The 27,156-nt window shown below is 44.8% G+C and overlaps 1 protein-coding gene and 1 pseudogene across 5 annotated transcripts in view; both read right to left on the bottom strand.

Moving 5' to 3' along the window:
* LOC146206939 (armadillo repeat-containing protein 8-like) overlaps window positions 1-27,156 on the bottom strand; it is a 104,150-nt gene that overhangs the window by 52,639 nt on the left and 24,355 nt on the right. For all 5 annotated transcript variants that reach the window (XM_084601518.1, XM_084602257.1, XM_084603014.1 and 2 more), the window contains 4 exons: window positions 15,045-15,125; window positions 14,913-14,988; window positions 12,646-13,022; window positions 11,566-11,913 (listed from right to left, as the gene is read on the bottom strand). In XM_084601518.1, the coding sequence (XP_084457644.1) occupies window positions 11,566-11,913; window positions 12,646-13,022; window positions 14,913-14,988; window positions 15,045-15,125 (882 nt within the window). The remainder of the gene's footprint in view (window positions 1-11,565; window positions 11,914-12,645; window positions 13,023-14,912; window positions 14,989-15,044; window positions 15,126-27,156) is intronic.
* Window positions 19,064-24,094, bottom strand: LOC146206940 (uncharacterized; annotated as a pseudogene).

The raw sequence follows: 27,156 nt of genomic DNA, 5'->3' as shown, positions 1-27,156 counted from the left end.
ACAATAGGAAAGATATGGTAGGAAATGTGCTTGATGTGTTGCAGTAGCCAGGGTTTAACCTTCACAAATGAAATGCCAAGTGACGTTAGGTTGCAGTTCCTCGATATATGCATAAAATTTGAAAGGGCGCGTGTTTGCTGGTTGTATCAGCTGAGGACAAAAAAAGAAATTCTCAGCTACCAATCGGCATATTCTAAGCTAAGGCATCACCATGAATGCCATCCGCGCTGCTCTAAATAAGTCTTGCTAGCACTGCATCCCTGAAAGCATGGCATTGCAAAAACTTCGCCCAGAGAAATGGTTGAAAGGCTACTGAGAGAAGTGAAAACTGGGTAGCATCGAACTTGTATTGAAAGCTTGTGCACCTGTGCACAAACTCTGAACGGCAAAACGGTGGGGCAAGGCAGCCAATTTGTGCTAAAAACCAGCAAACGCAATTCCTTCCGTGCAACGTTGATGTCGTTTACAAAATCCCACTCAACTGCGCCAAGACATATATTGGACAATCAGGTCGATGCTTAAATGAAAGGCTGAGAGAGCATCGCTTGGCAGCGGGATCCATATCAGCTGGGGGGAACCTCACTGATCACTGCAGATGGTGCCTTATCAAAAGATGCCCTGGTGACCCAAACCCTGCACACCGATCTCTCACAGTGCTGGCAACAAAAAAAATGTAAGCAGAACGAGAGATTTTTGAAGCCTAGACAAAGAAGGACCAAACTAGGGAGCCTATATATTGCGTCCGGCTTAGGGTGGTACCAGCCTTTGAAGGGGCACTTGCCAGCGCACGCTAAAGACCAGTGTTGCCAGTTGAGCTAGCGGGGCAATTTTGGTCCCCAACTGAACTGGCGTGGTCAGGCTAGGGCCGGAAGCTCTGCATGCAGGGGAGGTTGGCGCTCGTACACTGCGGCACGACTTTTTCTTCATTGCTCACTGTGATAAATTTTAGTTGCGCACTGCGATGAATATTAAGAGATAGCTTATACAGCTCATTCGGACAAAAAGCCATCGGCGTAATAGTGGCAGTTGTATTCTGACACGCGATGCGTCTGCAACGTGTGTCAGAAATGATTGGTGGCTGCATAAAAAAATCATAATTTGTGGTTCTAGTGATTGATGAGTGATTAGTGGTCATAGGTGATGACGAGGAAGAAATCGAAATTAATTGATGAATTAAATGAAAAACAAATAAAGAAAAACTAGAAAAGGGGGATTCAAAGGTGTTAAAATACTTACAATGTAAAGCCTATGCTTGACAAAGTGTCTAGCAAACCACTATTTTCAAAATCCCTGACTTTTTCAGGTTTTCCTGATTATTTCAGGTCAAATTCCGTGACGAGTGAAGAGGCTCAAAAATGTACCTGCTGATGATAATGTGATGTTAGGAAGATGGTGAGAGACCGGAAAGCGTGGCGTGACATGGTCCATAGGGTCATGAAGAGTCAGACACGACTGAACGACTGAACTGAACTGATGATAATGAGTATAGACAAATAATTCCCCCAAAAAAGCTGTTTGTTAATCATATTCTGCAGTTTACAATAGGGAGAGGCTGTTATTAGTGTTAATGGCCATTAAGAATGTCGCAAGTTTACTGAAAACTAAAAGCGCACTGATGCCAGCCTCAGCAGAGCTGTTTGATACTAACAGTGCGAAATTTCCTATAGGCACCGTGTATCAAAAAACGGCGGTATTGATTGGTCAAAATTCGGGTGTATATAGAATGCCTCAATGTTTCAAGGCACTCTAGGCCACAGCTGGTCTCGAGGGAGAGCGCGCGTGCTCCCTCGAGGCCGGTCCTGCCTGCGCAATCCCTAGTGATAAATGCGGCCCTGATAAATGTACAGCCTCGTCCACTTCTAGCTATAACACGGTCACTGCTTTCAAGGTGTCATTGCATCCGACCCGGCCACGCAGTAATCTAAAGTGGCTGGCCATGTGAAGCAGCACATCCGTGTCTCTGTGTGCTTGCATCGCTTTTCATCGATATCTGCCTGCGTCAGATACAATGTTGCTTTAAAAGCAGTGACCGTGTTCTAGCTAGAAGTGGACGACCCTGTACAATCAGCTGGAAAATATAATTAGTTGAAGACTTTCAGTAGAGAAAATTCTTAAAGATAACAGCTGTAGAGTTAATTAAGGGGAGATTAGAGTCTTAGAATGGTCGAAAATGATCAAAAATCGATTTCGAGAAAAGCACACTTTCGGAACATTTATACTTTCGAGCACCTGCAATCAAATTACTAACGCTGAATTCGGTTAGGAAATGCGATAAACAGGCTTTCAAAATGTCACGGCAGCCACGAAATGCCCCCCGAAAAGAGGAATTTTGTTCGAAATTCCTGGGTGCTTTGTGGGCGTTGCAGCCGGCCGATCAACGCCATCTTGGGCTTGGTTTCGAACTATTTTCCTCGTGCGCAATTTGAGCTATCTCAAAATGGCTTCACTCAAATGGACTGGCTGCGCGCGCCGGTTTTTCGAAGGCCATTTATGCACTTTGATTAGCTCTCACGCGGCGCGCCATTCCGCATGTCCCATTGGCTGGCGTGATCAGCACGGCATTTTTTTTTCTTGCTGTTTTGTGTTCGCCGCCGTGGTCGCAGTTTCATGCGCGTCTCCATTTGCGCTCGTGTTTCTCGATACACACTTTGTGCAGAGCTTTTCCTTGCGATCGAGATGCCAGAAAATCGTAGATTGTAAAACAGTGCACGCAACGAGGCTTTGGATGCCGTAAGAAATGGGCGTGGAACAAAAACCAGAAGACGCCGGCCACAAGCGTGCCCTCAGGACCTGAGTTACAGCCGGTGCCAGACTTGTTAGATGTGCAGGAACATCAACCACGCTGCTCGATGACGACACCGCGGGTTCAAATTACAGCGCAAATTGCATCCCGGTTCACGGTACACTGAGTTGACGCCACCGCTGCATACTACCGCGTACTACTCTACGGCAGAAGTCCGTTCTGCTGTCGGGAAAGTTCAAGAGTCAACGAGAGTTTCACCTTGGCGGAATGACATGCTGGTACCGAGTTCGTGATTGTGGACATGAAAGTGTTAAAAATTTTTATCGTGCACACGAAGCGCAGAAGCTTATCGCAAAGATGTGAGCAGTCAACCGCTGGAATGTCACAAAGAACCTCAGCTGTAGCTCAGCTCGCCGACCCCTTTCGCGCTGGCCGCTGCAGGCGCAATTATTACAGCTTTTTGTCGCGTACTACTCTCACGCAGCGCTTCCGCATATTTTATTGAGCACCCAACTCACGTGCGTATTGGTTCTTCTATTGCGACAGCTTAGCCACGCACTGGCGTCAAAGTAATATATCGCGCCTCGCCTTGCGGCCACGGTGGGAGCCGCGCTCTCAGCACAAAGAAAAAAAATCTGCATGAATAACATATACTTGCTGTGCGCCAGTTTGAAATGCAAATTCACTGCACCTATATCATGCCATTTTCCCTCACTTGGCGAAATTTTTTATGCTTTTCCCGACATTTCCCCGATTTCTCTTGGTGCATGAAATTTCCTTGACAATTCGCGGTTTTCCCGGTTTTTCTGGTTGCAATACTCCGTTTCATACATCAGGTGCAACGCAGCGAAAGCTACGCAAGTAGTCCGCAAGAAAAAAAAAAAAAGAGGCGATGTTACTCCCATGCACTGGCAATGAGCCCGTCCGCTTTGCCTTTGTGGTCGAGTGGTTCCTGCGAAAACTGGCTCTATTGCAAGCATACACGTTTGCAATAACTTGCTTCGCATGCCTAGACATCTTCGCAATGCGGATCTTATAGAAAAAATGCGCACCGAAGAACCATTTTCTCAAACTGAGATGCGCAGCGCGGAGGGCACAGCCAGCGCCATCTAGTGGAACAGCAGGCAAAGTTGTGGGGCAGCGAAAATGAGACACGAACGAAAACGACATAAAAAACATACAAATTCACCGAATCCGATCATTTCTCCCTAAAAAGGGTGCTCTTTATGAAGTTGATGGCAAATGTAATATGTATTAAGCTTGCAGACAAAATGACTACTATTTCCTCTCGTAAAGAGCAGGGACTATTTTTCATCGCGGATGCGGAAAGCGCAAACAAGAGCTGTAGCTTTGGCAGTGTTGCACTTGATGTATGAAACGAAGTATAGACACCCTGCTTGATGACGCTGATTAAAAGAACTTCGAAAGTATAATTCGTCAATTAATCAATTAAAATAACCGAAAAAATGAAGAATGGGAAAAAAGGGGTTCAAGGGTGCCAAATTCCTCAGAATGCGAAGCCAATGCTAGATGATGCTAATTAGGAAAATTTAGAGCATACAATTAATCAATTAATAGAAATAACTAAAATGAAAAATTGCCAAAAATGAGGTTCAAAGGTGTCAAAATGTTCAGAATGAAAAGCCAATGCTTTGTGAGGCTAATTAAGAAAATTATGAGCATGTAATTGATCAATTAGGTAATCGTAAAAATGAAAATTGGTAATGGGTTTCAAAGGTGTCAAAATGCTCGGGATGAAAAGCGGATACTTGATGATGCTTATTAAAAGCTTATATTGTGTAATTAATCAATTCATTGATATATTTGCAAAAATGAAAACTTGGACAAAGGGGAAGTTCAGTCATACTGAATCGTGACTCGCAGTTATAATGCAAGATAGCATGACTAAGCATTTCACAAAGTAGCATACTGCAATATTTGTAGTCTGCAAAACCATTATCTGTGATCCTAACTGGTAGTCATAATCAATATTCATGACTCTAATACCCCTGTCAAGCACACAAAATAAAGTGCACTTAAGGCAAGTGTCATTTAGAAAAAGTGCCCTCTACCGCTGCTAAACGGTGTAACATAAGTGCACTTGCCAAAGTGTACACTCAGGTCAGAGTGCGTTTGCAAAATGGAACTTTGAGGGGCGAGTGCGTAGCCTAGCCGGCAGTGCACTTTAACTTGCACGCTTGACTGGGGTATTAGTCACATGCACATATCATGACTCAGCATACTGTAACGAGTGGAGCCTAAGACATTGTGTAATCATGACTCATAGTCTTGACAAAGAACACAAATTACTGCATTGAAATCATACCAGATATAAGGTATCCAATAATATATGACGATGCTACAGCCTGAAGTTCAGTTCTTAATCACAGTTAATTAAATAATGGCAATTAATTAAGACTTGCCCATAGTTAAACGCAATTATACTCGACGTAATCTAACGAAATATGACTTGATGCTACTGCAGTTCAATATTTAATCGCAATCAACTAATTAACTATTCTTAATTACCACCCACAATAATGTTAGTGAAATTATACTCGATATAAGCTTTCCATTGATATAAGAATTCTGGTATTGTAGCTAAAATATAACACAGCTACTGCGGGGACACTACACATCTGTACACGATGCTCGCCAGCAGAGTAATGCTACGCATTAAAACAATGCGACGGCGAACGATACATCCGACTAAGAAATGTCATTTTGGCTTAATTACAAACCTGTCATATTTCCCCAAAAAACCATGCAAGGTTCCTAATTAGCTAATACGACCAAATTCTCCTTTCACCTCAGCCTGGTTCCACATATACAAAGCGTGTCACTTGTAACCTGGGGACCAACATGGCGGCCCACCAAGCTTGACGGCCATTTTTGGCCAAAACAGGCAACCCTGGCATGAGATTCTTAGCAATAATTCCAATACGGATTTCTATGAGTCCAATACAGAACATTTATTGGTTCTATGGGATTTCTAATGGATTTATTTGGTCTTATGACTTTGTATAGGGCTATTACGAATATGAATTGGTCTAATTGACAATAGGTATTTTGTCTGATACATGGATATATTTGTCATATTGTTTAACTACACCAATGGTTGCTAGTCGTATTTGTGCGACACAAATATACCAATTGTACATGAGTCCAGTACAGCCATGTATATTGATTTGGCATGTATAAATGTTTTAATTGTATTACTATACGAAATGGATCGTGCGTCGTGTTTTTGCTTTTTCCTGGCTGCTTTGTGCACGAGATTGCCACTTTTATCAGCGTTCTAAAAGTCCAGCTCCACTTACCGCGAGCACCACCCTAAGCCGGGCGGCGCAACATGTAGGCTTCCTAGACCAAACTGTATCAGCACTCCCATCTGGGTATCTATCTAAAAGAAAAAAGTTATACCTAAAGCGTGGCACTCCGCCTCTGCGCATGTCTGATGGCCAGCCCTTTGAGAGCAATAAACAGCAGTTGAAGACTGTCCTGTTCATATGCGTTTTTTCTGTCCCTTGATTTCTCAACTTAGCTGCTAGATGGCGCCACGTACACAAAACTAAAGATAAAACAATGCTATGTGACAAGGCTCATTTTGAGACAGCACAGCCTATGAGCTTTTCTTTCCAGCAGGCAAAGAATTAAATATTCACCCACTTTCAAAGAGTCCCGGATGCAGCACAAATAGCGAATCTGCTGTACCACGCCTACAGCCGCAATAGGGCAGCCGGGACTTCCCATAGCGGCCTCCAAGGATTCCCATTAGAGTTTTACTACACTGTTCGCTACCAAGTGTTTGCTAAAATGTATAACGTTCGAAAACTGTCTACTTTACACAGAGGCTAGTTGATACTATTGATAATTTGCAAAAATATTACAGCAGAATCTCGTTCATGCGATTTCCCGTTTTGTACGGTCAAAACTATAGGCAGTAAAAAATCTCCCACACTACTTTTCTCCCAGTTACTAAATTCGAAATTTGACAAATGATATGTCTGGTGATTAATTGGAGATGTGCAAACCTGAGGGAATATGATAAAAAAAAAAACAAGAGTGGAGCTCTCCCACTTTCCTACAGTGCGTCCAAAGGAGCGAAGCATCCAAGAACGGCTAACATACAACAAGGAGGAACAATTTGATGCCCAGTGGCACACCTTAAGGGTAAAAAAATTGGCAACTATGTGCTTACATCAAAAGAGTTAAATCTGATATCACAAGCTTATTCCTTAGCGCTTTTAAAAGGACAAGACGAGCACAGCATGTTCGCCTTTCCTGTTGGGTGAAAAAAACTTCCCATGATGTGGGAAAGCAGATACTTGCCAGCGATCGCGATGGCTTCTTCACCGAGTGTTTAAGGGCAAAGCATCCGGAAACAAAGCAGGAATCAATGGAGAGATTTGTTACTAAATCTCTTTTGCATTGAGGGCAACGCAAATGCGGACTGAATTCTGAAAAAGAAGCTGTTCATGCTTGATGTCAAAGCATGCTAATGTGCACTTTAATGCAATGCAAGTGTCAGTACTAAATATCTTGGTATACCTCATTCAACCATAAAACTTTTCAAAATCAGAAAATTCGGATCTTAATATACTTTTTTTTTTTGCATTCTTTTACAACAGGGGTACAACAGCAGAAATAGGATTTGTAGCAATTTTTGGAGCAGCAAAATCTTAGTTTTGGAGCAGTAAAATCCGTATTTGGAGCAGCTCACACAAAAAAACAAAACTGCATTTCGCAGCATGAATTTAAATTTTGGAGCTGTTAAACAGGGAAGAAACCTTACCTTCGGGACAAAAAAAAAAAAGAAAAAAAGATTTGTATATCAGATCGTATGGGCGTGATCCAAAGAAAATCTAGCAAGGGCCACCTATCACAGGCGCTTGGCAAATTTGCAGGGCGAAGGACTCTCCCATATTTCTCCACTTAACCCACTTAACACTAGAGAATGTTTTTTTTTCTCTCTCTCTCTCTCTTTTTCTTTTTTTTTTTTTGCATTTAGCGTGGTCTGACAATCTCAATCAGGGGTTCTTGCTCGCAAGACTCTTAAAACAATGTTTTACTGTCTGCGAAATCCACAGCTTGTGTCGCGCGACGGCAGCTCCGGTAGAACCCAATTCAAAGCCATGACTGCTATCAGCCTGTGCTTAAAAGCGAGTGCAGTACCAAAAAAATATATATATACAGTCGAACCCGGATATATCGAACTCGAAGGGGATCGCGAAATAGTTCGATATACAGAAATCGGCTTGTGACGGCACTTACGATGCGAAAAACCGATACCGTATTTGTCGCGTAATCAACCCACTTCCATCCACTTTTGCACCCGAGTAATTCGAAAAAAAAAAAAAGCATTAAGGCCAGCTCGCTCACATGCAAACGATTGAGCGTCCTCAGCGACGAGCGGCAGCGACAGAGCGAAAAATTTCCAACTTGTTGAACCCTCTCGCTGCTCGAGCCACCGCAGCAGCTAAAAACAAGGTTTCTCTGTCGCCGCGCGGCAGAAATCGCGAGCGTTTTCGCTTGCATGTAGATTGCGCGCGTCACTCCGTTTCAGTCATCTCATCCACAGCTCATCTCTTGGCAGCGTGCCAAGATGCTGCGCAGAGATAACGTCGGGGCGCATTTATCTTTTGATAGCTCCTGCGGTGGCAGGCAGTGAACTTGGAAGAGTGCCCGTGATGGCTTGATTGCACAAGTCTGGTTCGATTTATCACGCCGCCGCTTGGGGCGGGCATAGTCCACTGCCGCAAAATTATTGGAAAGTGTGATAGCTAAATGCTGTTTGAAGCGAAAAATGCTAAAAACCAGTGTCCGTGACCCGTGCGTTGAAGCATCCTCAAACCACGACAGTTCAGCGTACTCAGAGTAGAGGAAGCACGTGAATGCTAGAAAGGAAAATATGAGTAGGCGTTAGAACGGCGTGACGCCATCTCAAAATAAAAATAAAAGGCCAGTGACGCGCGCTGGAGTGTCTGAAACGTCGCGACTGGCCGTATCACAGTCGCAGAGAGTTATCACTTTTGCAGTTGTTCGGCGCATTCTGGTGCAAATTCAACAAATTTTGCGCTTATGGCACAGAAATATGCCGCTGTATCAAAATGGTGCAATTGGCTCAGCTGTTGCACTCCTGTTACCAACACATCAATGTTGTATGTGTTGTTTTTTTAGAGCCAATCAATGGACAAGAAGTGGAAGCTCCGACAGATTTTCTGTTCCTGGTCTCCAAGATTACCTCGGAAGGAGACTGCAGCCATGAAATTAGGAGACGCCTGCTTCTGGGAAAGAGAGTAATGGTTAGCCTTGACCGCCTAGTAAAGAGCAGAGACATTAGTCTGCCAACCAAGAGCCGTATAACTCGTGCTATGGTCTTTCCAGTTGTGATGTATGGATGCGAGAGTTGGACTGTGAAAAAGGCTGACCGCCGAAGAATTGACGCATTTGAATTGTGGTGCTGGCGAAGACTCTTGAGAGTTCCTTGGACTGCCAGAAGGTCAAACCAGTCGATATTGTCGACCATAAACCCTGACTGCTCATTGGAGGGTCAAATTCTAAAGTTAAAGCTCAGCTACTTTGGTCATCTGATGAGAAGAGAGGAGTCGCTGGAGAAAGATTTGATGTTAGGAAAAGTTGAGGGTCGCCGGAGAAGGGGTAGGCAGCGAACGCGATGGTTAGATGGTATCCTCGAGGCACTGCAGATGAAGTTATGTGATATTAGGAAGATAGTAAGAGACCGGAAAGCGTGGCGTGACATGGTCCATAGGGTCACGAAGAGTCGGACACGACTGAACGACTGAGCTGAACTGAACTGAACCACATACAGCACATGCGTCATCTTCATTGTTAAATTTCTTCTTGAGTTATCAAAGAAAGCTTCCTTCCCGATCTGCCTTTTCCATTTTCAGTATAATTCTGCACTCTGTTTCTTTTCCATCGAATTTATCCATTTTTACCTTCTTATTGGCGCCATCTAGTGAAAGGAAAGGTGAATTGTAAAAATATATAAAACCAAAGACCTGTACTATAGCCTAGCATAGGATTTAGGAGTGTGGCACTATCAATCAAATTGTGAGACCCTCTATCTGCCATGTCGAGCGATATCCTTCACCAGAGGAATTAGCAGCTGTGCCTAATTATGAGCAGTTGAAGGTCGGGCCTCATTAATTCAGACTTGAAGGGGGTCAAAAATGTGACAGAATATAAAATTCAAACCTAGAGAAGCGGGGCTAATATTCTCCGCACCGACATGGTTGCGTATCATTCACTGCGAGAAGTCGTCCACTGCCAAATTTTGCGGATCTCAACTGTGCTGAGTCCTTGCTACTCGAATACAGAAATATGTCGTCAATTTGGCCAAAAAATGTAAGCCAAACAGATTTCTTATCCATACATTTCAAATGATTCATTCATGAATGGAAGAAAGGCAAAAGCTCATTTTAACTTACACAGTCGAACCCGGATATATCGAACTCGAAGGGGATCGCGAAAAAAATCGATATATCGATAATTCGATATACAGAAATTGGCTTGTGACGTTACTTACGATGCGAAAAAACGATACCGTATTTGCCGCGTAATCAACCCACTCGCATAATGAACCCTCTCTCCACTTTTGCGCCTGAGAATTTGAAAAAAAAAAAATGCTTTAAGGCCAGCTCGCTCACATGCAAGCGATTAAGCGATCTCAGCGACGAGCAGCAGCGACAGAGCGAAAAATTTCCAACTTGTTGGAACTGCGTCCCACTCGCCGCTCGAGCCACCGCGGCAGCTCAAAACAAGGTTTCTGTGTCGCTGCGGCGGCAGAAATCGCGAGCATTTTCGCTTGCATGCCGATGGCGCGCGTCACTCCGTTTCGGTCGTCGCATCCACAGCTCATTTCTTGGCAGCATGCCAAGATGTTGCGCAGCGGTAACGTCAGGGCGCGTTTATCTTTTTATAGCTCCTCCGGTGGCGGGGAGCGAACTTGGCAGAGTGCCCGTGATGGCTTGATTGCACAAGTCTGGTTCGATTTATCACGCCGCGCTTGGGGCGGGCGTCATGATCGCAGCAGCTGACGGCGTGCTTCCCTTGATTTATACATGCAAAGATAAACGGCTCCCGCCAAAAAAAAAAAAAAAGCCTGCCGCTTCTTAACGTCCGCAGCCGCCATATCTTACGCTACGTCGCGCGTACAGCACAATAAGAAAGAATGGCTCTCGCAAAAAAAAAAAATAAAAAAACAGAGAGCTGCCGCTTCTTAACGTCCGCAGGCGCCATAGCCACGTCAGCCGCTGCGCGCAGAGGGTTCGTAACACACGCTGGAGAAAGCGTCCCACGTCTGTCTGAAAACGGGCTGAGCTGGCTTGGCGCATGCGTAGCGCGTGCTGAAGGAGAGAGCTCGGCAAAAGAATGGGCACACCCACGCTCATGGCTTGCAAACGTCATGTGTTGGCGCGCGGGAAACGATAACTGCAGATGCGCGCGCCTTTGGCGAATGGGCGCGGCGCTGTCCAGAACTGTCCCCTCTCATTTCTTCCGCGCGTGGCTTGAAAACGTCACGCGGCAAACGGCCAAGAGTGATGCGATCGTCTTTGGGGAAGGCACACTTTCCAGTGCGTAGTGCGGAGTTCGATATATCGAACGACCGGCGAAATTGAGTTCGATATATGACGCGGCTTTCCTATACTTTTACATGGGATTTTCAAGGGGATATTCCGTGAGTTCGATATAACCAAAATTCGATATATCCGGGTTCGATATAACCGGGTTCGACTGTACTACTGATAGTTTACTGCAGCAAGCAAAGGGCTCCTCCAAAATATTAAGCAACATGCCTCCTTGCTGGGCGAGAATTCGAGCAGCAGGTTGCAGAGGGTGGAGGAGGCCACAAGCAGGATGTCATCCGGGGCATTGTGGAGGAGGCGCATAAGCGGCCGCCACACCGCGTGGTCCTGGAAGGTGGTGCGCAGCTGCTGCACCGAGCGGGACAGTGAGTGCAGACAGCGGACGGCCGCCAGCCGCACACGGGGGTTCGTGTCTGAGAGGCTCGATACCACGTGCTCCATGAGCGTGTCTGTCTCGATTATCTTCTTGCGAATGTCCTCGTCATTGGCGCCCAGGGCTGCAAAGGCCTTGAAGGCCGCCTGTCTCAGCTCCTGCATCACCTTCACCTCCTGTTCAAGCTGCAACAAGATTGTGTTGCCCATTTCATGTTTTCAAATTAAAGAATGCATGCATAATCATCACACATGTGGATCCAATGATTACATTAAACAGTTGAAGGATTCCACCTTGAAACCCAACTAGCACAGGAACGTTTCATATGTTTGACAACTTCTTTTTCATAAAATACCATAACTTTGAAATTCATACCAAAAGGTGCAGTACAGCTTAGTGCTTACAACGTGCCTGATTGCCCATTCTGTATAGCAGCTAAATGGTCGTCAGGTAACAAGAGTCACGGTCACCATTTCTGGTCTGCTGAAACGAATAGAGATGCCAGAACAATAAATATCCAAGAGCATCCTTGAGATTATACCACGCCAGCCCCGCATGCACTACCTACCACATGATGAACAACTGCTTACAATCCACCTAGATAATTCAAGAACCAGCAATTATTTTTCATCCCTCACATGATCTAGACCTGAAAAGAAAATATCATTAACAAGAACCTGGTGTAAAATAAAAAATGCTGCTTGAGTGCCAGTATATGCTGCCTTGACCACACCAGGAAACCAATGTGCCCCATGTGAAGCACATTTTCTCAAGGGCTTCAAATTATCCAAGATTTTTGATGGGATATCCAGGCACCCAACTGAGCACAGATTTACACAGGGATAAAGGACAATACAAAAGCAGAAATTTCTCCATTTCTCAATTCATACCCAACTGGGGCTGAGTCCTCCCAGTACCTTTTTCATGGTGACTGCTGGCACAGGTCCCTTGTAGAGAACCACAGCCGAGGGCGGCTGATACTTAAGCAGTTCAGCCAGGGTGGGAATCAGGTGGTCACTGATGCTGGCAATGCGCTGCAGCTCCGTGTCCACCTCTGCCAGGTAGGCCAGAGTCTCAGCCCCATGTGCCCGCTCCTCGGGGGTCCGTTCCTTCTTGCACATGCGCACCAAGGTGGGCAGAGCCCGGAACACAATCCGGGGGTCCTCTGAGCTCAAAGCGCCCGCTCTGCTCAGGAAGGTCAGGCATTTGGCGGCTGCCAGCTGCATCTCGGTCGGCTTGTCTCGGGCCATCAGCGCCACCAGGATGTCGGGCAAGCTCCTCCCACCATAGCTGGCTGTGACGAGTAAACATCTCTCGTGCACTTCCCCATGGCAACAACAGCCTGACTGATATCAAACCCATGGATTAAACGAGACCTTTCAGGGCTTGTCCTGTACTGCCCGATTGAAAGAGTTTTCAAGAATTGCCATTTTGCTCTTATAATCATCATCCCCAAGGTTGTACTCGCTGCAGGGCAAACGTCTCTTCCATATTTCTCCTGGTCCTGTGCTGGCTGCATCCACTTGACCCCTGCAAACTTGTTAACCTCCTCCACCCACCTAATTTTCTGCTGCCCCCTGCTATGTTCTCCTTCCATTGGAATCCGGTTTGTTACCCTTAACGACTATCGGTTATCCTTTCTTTGCACTACATGCCCCGCCCATGCCCATTTCATCATCTTGATTTCCACTAGAATGTCCCTCAATACCTCCTGACGCAAGCCGTGTATAGCAGTCTCCTTGCCTAATGCCTTTCCTTAAGGGGATTTTATTACTTTCTTTATGCAGAAGTATGGTTCCTGTGCAGCCACTATAGACAAGATTTTTTTAGCCTCACATGCAGGCTACTAGTTGTAGCTGCCTACAGCTGTCTTCCCCCTTTCTTAACCATGTCCTTCATTACTGGCAGAATATCGGATTGTTCATTGCTACTGCCAATCTCATTATTCTCCGGACTACTTTAGCTACTGTATTGGTCAGTATATAACTCCTCGGCTAGTTTGACTATCTTGTCCATATTAGTAATGACATTGCCCGTCTTGTATCTTAGCGCATACATCTGATTTTTGCCTATGCCTAATTTCCTCTTTACTGCTTTCAGGCTAGGACTGTTCTTTAGAGCATGCTCAATTTTCCCCATGTTATACCTCCTTATGTCGACTACCTTGCGCTTATTGATTAGCTTTGATATGTCTGCCAGTTCTATCACGTCTGTTGGGTTGGAGGCTTTCATACTTTGGTGCTTCTTAATCAAATCTTTCTTCTCTTTAGATTGTTTACCAGTATCCTCTCCAACTATCCTACCGCCTGCTTCTATCGCTAATATCTCTGAAATTATTGTTCATTGCTTCTAGGCTAAGGTCGGCTTCCTCGGTTAGCACTGAATATCTATTCTGTAGCGAGACCCTGAATTCTTCTACTTTTCCACTTACCGCTAATTCGCTGACTACTTCCTCCCTAATCTGTTCCCTTTCCTCTTCAAATTTAGATTAACTCGAGACCTTACCATCCTGTGGCCACTGCAACGATCCGTTCCGCTTACCTCTACATCCTGCACAAATCCAGGGTTACAACACAGTATGTAATCAATATCATTAGAGTGTGTGGTGCAGTTCATGTGTGGTTATGAATCACTAGCTCCAATAAGAAAATTCTGATACTGCATGTGACTTTGTCGAGATGATCATAATCCCCAGCCGGAATATACCAGGGGCCTGCATCCAGTTAACGTGGAGAAGCTGGCCAAAGTGAAAATCCGCTCAAGGTAGCACTAATGCGGTTCTGACTTCGCATCTGAACTATGCTACATGTTGAGCAACTACCAGAAGATTATAGAGGCAATCTACTGCCGGATATTAGTTAATTTGGGGATGGAGCTTGTGAAGGAAGCAAGAAAAAAACTTGAAAAAGTCAGTGGACTGTCCCTACAAGAGCTGCAAACAAACTGATCAAGTTTCAAGATTTTCTTTCTTGTACCTCGTGACGCACCCACTGTTCGATTGAGAATTATGCTCGAAAACACAGCCAATGCTTACGGGCCTACACCATTAAAGTCACTGCTGTCGCCATATCTTGCAATGTTATACGGTCTGTATTTTCCTTACCTGCCTGTATAAATGATGCTGCAAAACACTACCCAAAATAAATGATGCCAGAAGTGCGTAAAAAGACAAAAAAACACTCACATGTCGCCAGTGCCTGCGACACCTTTGGGTTCTGGTAGCACATGTGCGTCAAACAACGCAGTGTGGGAAGCTGCACCTGAAGAGATAAGAGCAGTTATTATGTGCTCTCATATTTCAAACTCCATCCCTTACCTTGTATGCTGGAGAACAGAGCAACGCAGTGAGAGCAGGAACTGCACCATGAGCACAGAGATAATTCTGATGATCTGGCGTCTGAAAGCAGCAAATTTCGCTGGGTTAATCTCACATCTGTCCTCAGATTTCATAATACAGCTTCACCCCACATTTTTTGTCAATTTTGAAACATTGTTTAGAAGCACATTGGCGACCAATGCATTCTTGAAAAAAACCTAGGCTGTTCCGACGTATCCCCTGCCATGCATATACCTCAAGAACGCTATTTTTGTGTTCCCGCCTTTGTAATGAACAACTTAGAATGCCAAATAACTACTCACTTTTGGAATAACGTTACAAGTTTGCACCAATCAAAGCCATAAGCAGACAAGCACACAGACGATAAGCGCTCTCGCATATAAAACTTGATGATCACGCTCGTTTCTGCTTCGCTTCGGCACATATTGTTAGGGGTATCAAAAAACAGCTAAATCCTGTTAACAAAATTCGTTTGTAACTGCTACAGTTGCCGACCGATTTTCCGGACATGCCCAATTATTCCAACTCTGCCGTGCTACTGTCACGCGCTCCATAAAGACAATGTCTAACACCGACCAAAATGTCTTGGTCGGAGGTCAAAATCTATTAAAAAAAATTGCCACATTATCGCTGCCATTTTGTCTTACCCTTATGTATTTACTCGCATAATGAGCCCACTTAAAAATAAAAAAATAAAAAAAGAAAGGCAAGAAGTTGAGATTTTGCGAGTCGTCCATCCCTACACTTATCAGTCGTCAACGAAAGCAGGCCCTCGATGCTGGCATCGTTCACATGAAAAGGCGTTTGCTGCTATCATGCTTTCTCCAATCGCGCCATGGCCAAGCGTGAGAACCAGGCTTTCGCAACTGGGTGGACCACCGACAGTTTAACAAGGCATCTTCCCCTGCAATGAAATGCAATGACAGTGGATAGGCGGATACAAATGAAACTGGGTGTGAGCCAAGTGGCGAGGGGACAGATCTCAGCTTCATTTGCTGGCATTTACCGCCCATCCAGATCTCGATGGTAATGGCCACCGCAGGCACTCGTGTCAAGGCATTCTGCCAAGCTATAATTGTGATGAGCTGTACTGCATCTTGGCACGCTGCGAATAAATGTGCTGAGAGCTGCAATAATGAAGGAGCGTAACAGAGGAACACAGCAAGAAAAAATTATTTTTTCTTTAGTGGAAAAACTGGGGGGGCTACTCTAATAAATATGGTACTCTTGATAGCAGGCACCAATAGCTATGGCGAGTCAATGAACCCATGCTCCACAGTTCCTTGTCTCGCACCTCTTTCTATTTGAACCGTAGTGTGGTTCTCCATCACCACCGCGCAGGAAAGAAGACCAGCTGTGAAAATGAGGAGATTGACGCAGAAACACACTGACCCGTTTTTAATGCCCCTCGGAGTTAAGTTTGCTGGCTTCTCCCAAAACCATAGAGGAAGTGTTCACCGTAGGTCCACCGTCGCGGGGAGAGTCCAGAGGAGCGGCCAAGGTCAAGGGGCAGCTTGACGTGGGCTTATTTATTAGCATCCTCGATCACCCCGCACCGGGTGCGCCCCAAAGCCAGCGGCGCGGTTCCCTGTGCATCGCGGCAATAGCGCCCCGAGAAGGGTCAACATCGAGGACAAAATGCCCCCTGCGGGATGCTAACGAGGATGATGATGCATGCAGCGCCACCTTTCTTCTGGCGCGCGCATATGATTGTCAACAATCACACGTGCTTCTGCTGCAACTGCTGCAATGTCGCCAAGCTGCGTGCTCCGCGGACATCATTGAGAAAGAAGCAATGGAGGTTATAATCAACAGCCAGAGACGTCATGTAATGATGTCTACAGAAGAAATGAATGAAGTCATGGCGAGTAAGTACTTGTTTTGGGTATGCAGGCAGCCAAACATTTTTAGCGTAGTCCTACCCCTAGTATGTTTCTGCACTCAGCTGCCAGCTGATCATGGCATGAGTAATTCCGTCTACAAAATCTGCTGCAATGCTTTACAGATCCACCAAAGCTTCGGGCGCTGGTGGCGTCGATCACCAGTGGGGCAGCTAGCCGTCCTATGAAAGCCGACGCCCGGAGTTCAATGGCAGGGCCCTCGAGGCTTACCACCACGACTACCGGCCCTGGTATGTTTTTTCTTGCAATAGCAATACTGCACCAGGTTTCGGCCTGTCGCATCATCCTGGGAAGGGCCACGTTTGACCTTGAACAGCCGCAAAGAAGACGAAGAACGCTCGGTCAATGGTAGGCTAATGCTTTCGCTCCATATTCGGTTCAGCAGCGTTGAACCCTTCTCATTTATATGTGAGCTGGTAGCTTACGCTTTCGCGTCATACTCTTAAAAGATAAGCTTAAGTGTCCCCAATAATGTAGCACCTTGCGCTAATAGGGCGTGATGGAGGAATAATGTACCAGGCAAAAGAAGCTTCCACCATTGCTATCGCAATTCAACTAGGGTTAACCAAAGGTAAGCAACAACTATTTTTTTTTTTTTTATTAAGTAGGCAGCTGTGTAGGCTAATGTAGGCAAAGTGTGGATCATCACGAAACGCGTATCGCAGAAAGGAATAATGCAATCATATTTCAGTCACAGTTATGTATCGTCTATTGTCACATTCATATCGTTCCATGGTCATTATTTCGCAGACATCTGCGGCACTTTATAGATCTGCCAAAGTCTCGGGCGCTAGTGGACTCCATCGACAGTGAGGCAGGCCGGTATGCAAAAGCCGATGCCCAGACTCCAGTGGCAGGACCCTCAAGGCTTACCACTTTGACTACCGACCCTGGCAAGTACTTTTTTTTTAGTCTTCAGTAGGCAGCAGGCTTTTTACACAAATTCAGAGGAAATGGGCATTGCCACAAAATTTGTCTCGCCGAAAACAATACAATGCACCAATAGTGTCGCATTCATATCATTCCCTGGTCATTACTGTTATTTCTTGGATGAATTCTGCTTCTGGCAGTGAACCATTTGTAAACATTAACAGACCTGCCTTAATTTATCTCCTTATAGCAGGTGGCAATGAAAGAAATGACCAGGGCATCAAGATTTCAGGCCAGCTTGTTTCGAGTGAATGGACTGAAGAGGAGACAAAAGTCCTCCTGGACAAATATTATGAATATCTTAGCGGGGCCCCCCATGAAGAGGTTCCAAAATAAAAAGGTCACGTGGGCTGAAGTAGGTCTTGACAAACACGTAGAGACAGGCATCTCAAAACAGGAGAACAATGCCACAACAGATTCAAGACCATTACAAAAGGCGATCCGAAGGAAAGAAACACAACGGCAAACAATGCCATAACAGATTCAAGACCATTAGAAAAAACGCGATCCGAAGGAAAGAAACACAACGGCACATCAGGATGAGCACCGATTCAAATTCCAGACGACGATGAATTGGCAAAGATTAAATCAATTGATGACAGCTTCGGCTGTTGCGAGGGCCAGGGAGATGTAGAGAATGACAGCGTTCCATCAAAATTGAGCATCCCTGAAATGATGTGGAAGATCCACCAAGAAGAACGGGAGCGACGACACAAGGACCACGAAATGAGCCACAAGTTTCAACGCCTTCTTCAAGCTTATAATGTGACCCATTCTTGGTTTCAAAGCAAAATTGCATTTGGGACAACACACAGAGGAAAGATCGACAGGATGAGTACTTAGTGCACCTTTCAGTCTTACCTCTTGTGCAATCTTTTTTGTTTGATTCCTGAGTTTGGCTGCATCATTGTGCAGTAAACATCACTGTGTTATAAATCATACAATAGGAACTGACTATTCGTCAGACACTCCTTGAATTCTGCTCTTGGTATTAACAGTCCCAATTTGTCAATGTTCATGCATGCTGTATTTTATTGTGTTCACCTGCTGCTGGCAGCAAAGAAATGTCAGCGATCCAAAGTAAGGCAAACAAGATTTATTTGAATATCGTTTGTATACAACTCACACACAAAAATTGAGAGAAAGGATTGTAACAAGTGGTAAGAAGGAAAGTAAAAGAATTAAAGATCTGTTTCCAGAACTAATATTCCACCTTAAATGATGATGACAACCTTAGCGCTCAGGGAAGGAATGACAATTGTTCAGGTGGAACAATAAAAGTAGGGGAGCAAGGCGGGAAGGATACCGGCAAGCTCACTCGGGAAATGAAATATGACTTTGGTTCCACAGTTATGTGCTACACTTGCATTAATCTTTTTTATAGAGCTACACAGCTTCATTAAAAAAGGCAAACTCTGTCTCAGTTGTTAGCTCACTGAATAGTCTGGAGGTACAAAACAATTTGTTTTCGTTTTTGCTCCCCTAGCTGTTTCAATATCCTGTTCGTTCTAGTGTCTATGGAGGCCAGCATTGCTGTAGGGTCTGGCCTGCTGGCATTTGTAGCAGAGTGGTCCTCGTAGTCCTCACTATCATCACCTGCTTCAATGCACATATTGTGTAGCACGCAACAGGCAAGAATAAACAATGTCGCCTTGTCCACGGACCAGAACTCCAGAAGCAGGAGCTGCCTGAAACGGCCTTTTAGAAGACAGAATGCATACGCGTGTCTGGCGAAAGTTGTAATTTGTGCATTCCAAAGTCAAGGACCCATAATCTCTGAGTCAACAAGTACAAGGTATGCAGCATCGCCAATTAAATGAAATTTCTTTTCACAAACAGTTTGCCTAAAGCAAAACAATGTCTCTGCATCATGCCTGTGGGACCAAGAAACACTGCAGATGGCCTGCAACGCCATATGACTTTTTGTGGTGCCTATTTACATAGGTAGAAGCTATCTTCCCAGCAGGGCACCTCGTTTCAATGTATATCCTGTCGATGCATCCCAAAACATTTGGGAAACTTGAAATCTGAAGTCAGTGAATTTTGAGTGAGTCAATAGTAACTTTCCAGTTAGCAAAAATACCAAAATCACATGTTCTTATATATACAAAATGTTCAGACTAAAAGTCGGCAAAATGCGCATGAATTATGGTTATGTCCATCACAAAATTTCGGGTTTGTGTCTGACGTGTGATAGCAGTTATATAGAGTAGTGTTTACAACAAAACTAGCGAAGACTAAAATGACATAACTCAGCTGCTCAGCTTACTGATTTTTCTAAAACTATAAAACACAGAAAAAGGGAACATGCAAAACCGTTCACTTGAAACAGATGACCATGACACTGACCCTGCCAAAAACAGTACCTGGTCTGCATGCATTGCAACAGGGGATGAATGCAAGTCCTGTGCAGAAGGCCCTGTTGCACATGAATCGCCATGTGATATTCGGCCGCTAAATATTTATTTTTATCTCACCTGTTCCAGAGACACATGAAGGATGAAAGCAATACCATAATGCACTACAACACTGTTAAGTGTACAAGCAGCTATTATGTCTATTCCCATTTGTATGTAATTGGCAACGTTGGAAAGCTCTAATTGCATTTCTTAACACTTCAACTCTTTGTGCAGCCTTAAAGCGTAAGCTGGCACTCCAGTTTTTAGTTAGTACCCTTCGCTGCATTCGAGTATTTGTGGAACAGGCATGTCGCAGCTCTCTTATTTGTGCAAATAATGCGGTTTTGAGCAGGCTGAAACATTGGTCCACGTATAACTCCTTTGCGATGGTCTCTATGTCCTGACTGGGACATTTATTGACCTTCCCATTCTTATGTAATTGGCAACCATTTGGTTGGAAAGTTCTAAATGCATTTCTTTATATTTGCAGGCTGTCTGCAAAGTGACTGCAATACATTAAAACAGGACTTGTGTAAAGTAGCCCAGTGGTGTGAGAATCGGGGAATGCATGTTAATTTCAAAAATCGGTACATATGTGTTTCACTAAAAAGAAGGTTCCCATAATTTCACTTATAATAAAAATAGTAGACTGATTTCAGTGTTGGAATTTAAATATCTTGGTGTATATTTAACCAGTGCAATGTCTTGGCATCATCACAGGGATTTCGTTACTGCCAAAGCCAGTTGTGTTTTCCACTTCCTGCGACGCAACGCTAAACTTTTTCCGTTAAAGACAAAAGAACTGCTGTATAACACAAATGTTAGAAGCATACTTGAGTATGCTTGCACAGTCTGGGACCCAAAACTCTTGACTGATATTCAAAAGCTAGAAAGAGTTCAGAATTTGGCCGTTCGTTTTGAATAACTATGGGCAATATTTTAGTGTAACGAGCACGAAAAAAGCTTTGGGTTGGGACACACTTAGGAAAGTTCTGCGTTTAAAATTATTTCATAATATATTTCATTCAAGAACTGGAATAGACAGAAAAAAATATATAGTCAACCCTGATTATGTGTCTTTACAGAGAGATCATTCACTTAAATAATACTCAAAATGTATTTTTTCCCCAAAACGATTTCGGAACAAGCTGCCCGAGAAAGTGGTGTCCCTATTATCAAATGAATCAATTGTGTCTATGCTGTGACCGTTTTTGTGTAAAACAATTTCGTGTTCTTTCTGTCTCAATGTTATCTTTTTTTGTAGCCACCTGCACGCTCGGTGGAATTTGCACACTTTTTTTTCTTTTTCAAATCCCCCACTGTAATGCCAGACAATGGTACTGTGGGTATGATGATAAATCAATAAAACCCTTGGATGTAGAAACTACACTTGACGCTACTGTGTCCTAAAAATGTCTAATTACTGTCTGCCGGGTGAAATTATTTTAGTTTTTGGTGCATCCTTTTTGCAGACATGAAATTGTCATTGTGGTCGCTACTCACGGCTTCCAGCTTTGAACCACATAAAAACGGCCACATGCCCTGGTCTGAAATTTATCAGTAAATTTTTTCTACTGCTGAGTCGACCACTCGAGACTGTGTCGAAAAACATTGAATGTTTAGAGTCCCTTTAAGAAAAAACTGTGCATGAAAAGGCACCTTTGGCATGCAGGTTGATAAGGTCAAAACACTCTCAATTGTTTCAGACAAAGTGTGGCTTGCAATATACTATACACGTGGCCATCGTGCTCCTACCAACACAAGGAGGTACCTCTTACAGCAGACACAAAGTGGTCACAGATAATGGCGCAACCATGATGTGATTTTCATTGGCCAATACGCAGAGCTCTATACGACGTTCAGAGCGGAGGAGGCAGTAACACCAAAAACTAGCAGATTGGGAACTCCCGCTATTTCACCCACGGCAACAAAAGTGTTGCACTGTTGATTGGGAAGCCTCATGATAAGCTCCAAGCATTTTGATCACCAACTTCTGACATGCCTGTGCTTACGATTTTCAGTACAGGACTGATTTATATTAAATTTCACTGTTTTTTCTTGTGCATACACTTTCCACCTACAGCCACAGCAAGAAGTGCGTTTCCAAGAAAATTGTCTATTCAACATAGACCTGGCGGAGATTTCTTTTGACATAACTGATACACGAGCCACCAAAGAGTATGCAAAATACATAAATGAGCATTCTACAGTCAGATACAATACTCAAGTATGCACCAACCGCGATACACAATTCCTCTGTGACAGAAAGGCTTTTATGGCCACCCAAATAAAAGGCTAACAATTACAAAAACTGCCTCAGGGTTGTTTGATGTAGCCAAACATCAAAAACTGATTCTGCTTACAGAAATTGCATAAACAGGTTTGGTATGCAATCTGCATTGGCAAACCTTATACAGTCGAACCTGGTTATATCGAACCCGGATATATCGAATTTTGGTTATATCGAACTCACGAAATATCCCCTTGAAAATTCCATGCAAAAGTATAGGAAAGCCGCGTCATATATCGAACTCAATTTCACCGGTCGTTCGATATATCGACCTCCGGACCACGCACTTGAAAGTGTGCCTTCCCCAATGACAATCGCATCACCCTTGGCAGTTTGCCGCATGACGTTTTCAAGCCATGCGCGGAAGGAATGAGAAGGAACAATTCGGCGACGGCTATTCTGGGCAGCGCTGCGCCCATTCACCAAAGGTGCGCGGTCCAACACATGACGTTTGCGTGGGTGTGCCCATTCTTTTGCCGAGCTATCTCTCTCCTTCAGCACGCGCAACGCATGCGCCAAGCCAGCTCAGCCCGTTTTCAGACAGACGTCGGACGCTTTCTCCAGTGTGTGTTGCGAACCCTGTGCGTGCGGCGGCGCGGCGGCTGACGTGGCTATCGCGCCTGCGAATGTTAAGAAGCGGCAGCTCTGTTTTGTTTTTGTTTTTTTGTTTTTTTTGCGAGAGTCATTCTTTCTTATTGTTGTGCTGTACACGCGGTGTAGCGTAAGATATAGCGGCTGCGGACAATAACAAGCAGCAGGAATTTGTTTTTTTTGCGGTGCCGTTAATATTATTTTTTTTTTTAATCGTTTATCCTTGCATGTATGAATCAGCGAAAGCACGCGGTCAGCTGCTGCGATCATGACGCCCGCCCCAAGCGCGCGCGGCGTGATAAATCGAACCAGGCTTGTGCAATCAAGCCATCATGGGCACTCTGCCAAGTTCGCTCCCCGCCACCGCAGGAGCTATCAAAAGATAAACGCGCCCTAACGTTATCGCTGCGCAGCATCTTAGCACGCTGCCAATGAGCTGTGGATGAGACGACCGAAAGGGACTGACGCGCGCCATCGACATGCAAGCGAAAATGTTCGCGATTTCTGCCGCCGCGGCGACACAGAAACCTTGTTTTGAGCTGCCGCGGTGGCTCGAGCGGCGAGAGGGACGCAGTTCCAACAAGTTTGAAAATTTTCACTCTGTCGCTGCTGCTCGTCGCCAAGATCGCTCAGTCGCTTGCATGTGAGCGAGCTGGCCTTAATGCTTTTTTTTTTTTTTTTTTTTTTTTTTTTTCAAATTCTCGAGTGCAAAAGTAAAGGGTGGGTTCATGATGCGAATGGGTTGATTACGCAACAAATACGGTATCGTTTTTTCGCATCGTAAGTGCCGTCACAAGCCGATTTCTGTATATCGAATTATCGATATATCGAACTATTTCGCGATCCCCTTCGAGTTCGATATATCCGGGTTCGACTGTACTGACGGAGCAGCCAGAGGGCCTGGTAAGGAGTGTCCATCTAAGGTCGACGCCCGGAGTTACACTCGGCCAAAACAAAATCCTCCTTTGCGGAAAGACTTTTGTTGCACCACAGATGAGAAAAATATCAACATATTTCCCTCGAGTGCAGGAAGAACAAACAAATAAGAGGCAGGAATCGAAACATATGCGTACTCAGCCGCCAACATTCTGCGCTGTTGTTGCAAAGATTCAATATTGAAATCAAAATCCAAGAATGCAACAGCATCTTCTAAGCTGCTGCTGTTAACAGCATCCAAAAACTCTGCTCCAGCGGCAAATAAATTTGCCTGAAACAGTTTTTATGCGAGCGAGCGCAGTTCCCGAAGTTGATGCCAAGTTGGGAGCGTTCCACACCGTAAGCTCAACTTCAAAGCCGTTTGAAAAATAGTCTCCATGCGGAAAAAAATACAAACCATGCAGAAAACAAAAATATAGTGTTTCAAGTACAAACTAGATGCTGCAGCAAAACCGTTACGAAGCTGGCGACGCGAAATTTGAACTTTCGAGTTTTTCAATCATCGGTGATCGAATTACAGTGATGTGGTAACAAAAGAGTTAAACCCCGCAAACCAAACCAAACAGATTTGTTAAGAACGGCGAGGATATTGTGCTAGAAAAGCTGGCCTCCCTGTATATGTAATGGATGGTGATATCGACGGTACCGGAATCATCGAAGAACGCAAACATTATCTTTGTTCCTGAGAAAGAGGATGCAAATTACTTGAAAAATTATAGACCAATCAGCTTACTATTTGTTACGTGCAAGGTATTTACTAAGGTAATCATTAATAGAATCAGGGCAACCTTGGACTTATCATTCAAAGGGTCAAGCAGGTTTTCGGAAAGGATACACTAGTATCGATCATATCCACACTATCAACCAGGTGATAAAAAAGCTCTAAATATAACCAACTGTGGCGGCGGCACGGCTGCAGCGGCACGTGTGGCTATAAAAACGACGTGGTGTGCGCTTGGTGGTGTTAGCGTGACAGGTGCTACGGTTCGAACACCGCGGGCGTTGCCTTGGTGTTGTGTGCAGCGATGAAGCGATGTGACGGCTTCGGTCCGCCATATCGCTGTTCATCCTCTCGGCAAGCTCCAAGGAAGTGATGACTTCGGTTCGCCGTCGGCCCGCATGCTCCTTCGACTGCATGACCTGTGGAACCCTGGCCAGCTGTGCTCCGGACCAGCGTCTCCGCTTGTTCTCAGCGCCGACTTCGATCCGCGAGTGGCACGAGACACTGTGAACGCGCCTGCGCACTAGGCCAAAAGTTCGAACGCTGTACTCTGGAGTTGTTCCTCGTCAGACATTTCTCGCGTCGCCACTGGAATGGTTGTGCTCTAGTCCCCCGGTTAAGGAGAGGTGACGTCCTCGTTATAAAGGCATCTGTCTGAGTGTGTTCAGTGGTGTCTTTTTTGACGGATGCGGTGAACCACCACACCAACCCCTATATACAGCATGCACTGATTACGAAAAAGCATTTGACTCAGTCGAAACCTTCGCAGTCATGCAGGCATAGCGAAATCAGGCTGCATATAATGCGACAGTAGTGGAAGATATCTACATGGCTGCACAGCAACCATAGCTTTGCATAAAGAAAGTAATAATATCCCCAGAAGGAGAGGCGTAAGGCAAGGAGACACGATCTCCCCAGTACTACTCACAGCTTGTTTAGAGGAAGTATTCAGAGACTTGGAATGGGAGCAGTTAGGGATAAGGGTAGATGGAGAATACCTCAGTAATCTGCGATTCACTGATGACATTGTCTTGCTAAGTAACTCAAGGGATGAATTGCAAAGAATTATTGATACTTTAATAGGAGAAGAAGAAAGGTAGACTTAAAAATTAATATGCAGAAGACTAAGTTCATGTTCAGCAGGTTCGGGAAGGAACAAGAGTTTACAATCGGCAGCGAAACACTGGAAGTGTTAGGCGAGTATGTATAGTGTCTAGGACACGTAGTAATTGCAGATCTGGACCATGAAAGGGAAATAACCAGAAGAATGAGATTAGATGGAGCACATTTGGTAAGTGTTCGCAGATGATGACTAGCAGCTTATCGGTACCACTCGAGAGGAAAGTTTGTAACTGCTGTACCTTACATGTACTCACCTATGGGTCTCAAACGTGGAGGCTAACAAAAGGGTTATACTTAGGTTGACGACAACGCAGAGGGCTATGGAACGGAAAATGGTAGGTGTAACTTTAAGAAATAGGAACCAGGCAGAGTGGGTCAGAGAAATAACTCATGCAAACGACACTCTAGTGGAAAACAAAAAGGCATGGGCGGGGCATGTAGTACGAAGAGAGGATAATCAATGGTCGCTAAGGATGACAATTTGGATTCCAAGGGAAGGAAAGCGTAACAGGGGCGTCAGAAGGTTAGATGGGCAGTTGAGCTTTAAGAAGTTCACCGGGGTCAAGTGGACGCAGCAAGCACAGGACCGGGTTAGTTAGAGTAATATGGGAGAAGCCTTTGCCCTGCAGTGGGTATAATCCAGTTGACAATGATGAAGAGGATTAACAGCAGTGGTATGCACGTGTACCGCTGTTCGAGTAGCAACTATTTCAATTGGGCGAAAACGAGCGGCCTCTGAATTTCGAGCACCAACGAAAGTGTTTTGCCTTGGCAGCCTTTCACACAAGTTCCAAACACTTTGTTGGCAAAGAAGGGACAGGAAAAACGGAACACCCGTGCAACAAGCAGCCGTTGGGCAACAAGCGGAAGATATTATTTGCGGCAAAAATTTAAGCGATTCTGGTTGGCAAAGAAAAACTACTCCGCCGCAGTCATCTGATATATATCCCCTTCAGGCGCTGCGTCCACATATGTGGACGCGACCCAAATGTCGTCGTAGCTTGCTCGCAAGGCGTGTTCCCACCTTTGAATTTGGCGCACAAAACAACTGGCCCCTCCCTGTCAAGTATGTGGCGCCATCTGTTGCAGGTACATCGAAATGTGTTTGTAAACAAGAAGTCAAGATGGACGTCTCCACGTTTTACGGCGGGGCGAGTAAGTTGATCTTATTTTCGCATGCTCTCTTTCCAAATGGTCGTGA

The sequence above is a fragment of the Amblyomma maculatum genome, chromosome 1, assembly GCF_055883805.1.
Source record: "Amblyomma maculatum isolate TAMU_Amacu chromosome 1, ASM5588380v1, whole genome shotgun sequence".
Taxonomy (NCBI): domain Eukaryota; kingdom Metazoa; phylum Arthropoda; class Arachnida; order Ixodida; family Ixodidae; genus Amblyomma; species Amblyomma maculatum.
The sequence above is the reverse complement of the archived record's forward strand: the minus strand, read 5'-3'. Positions and strand labels throughout refer to the sequence as shown.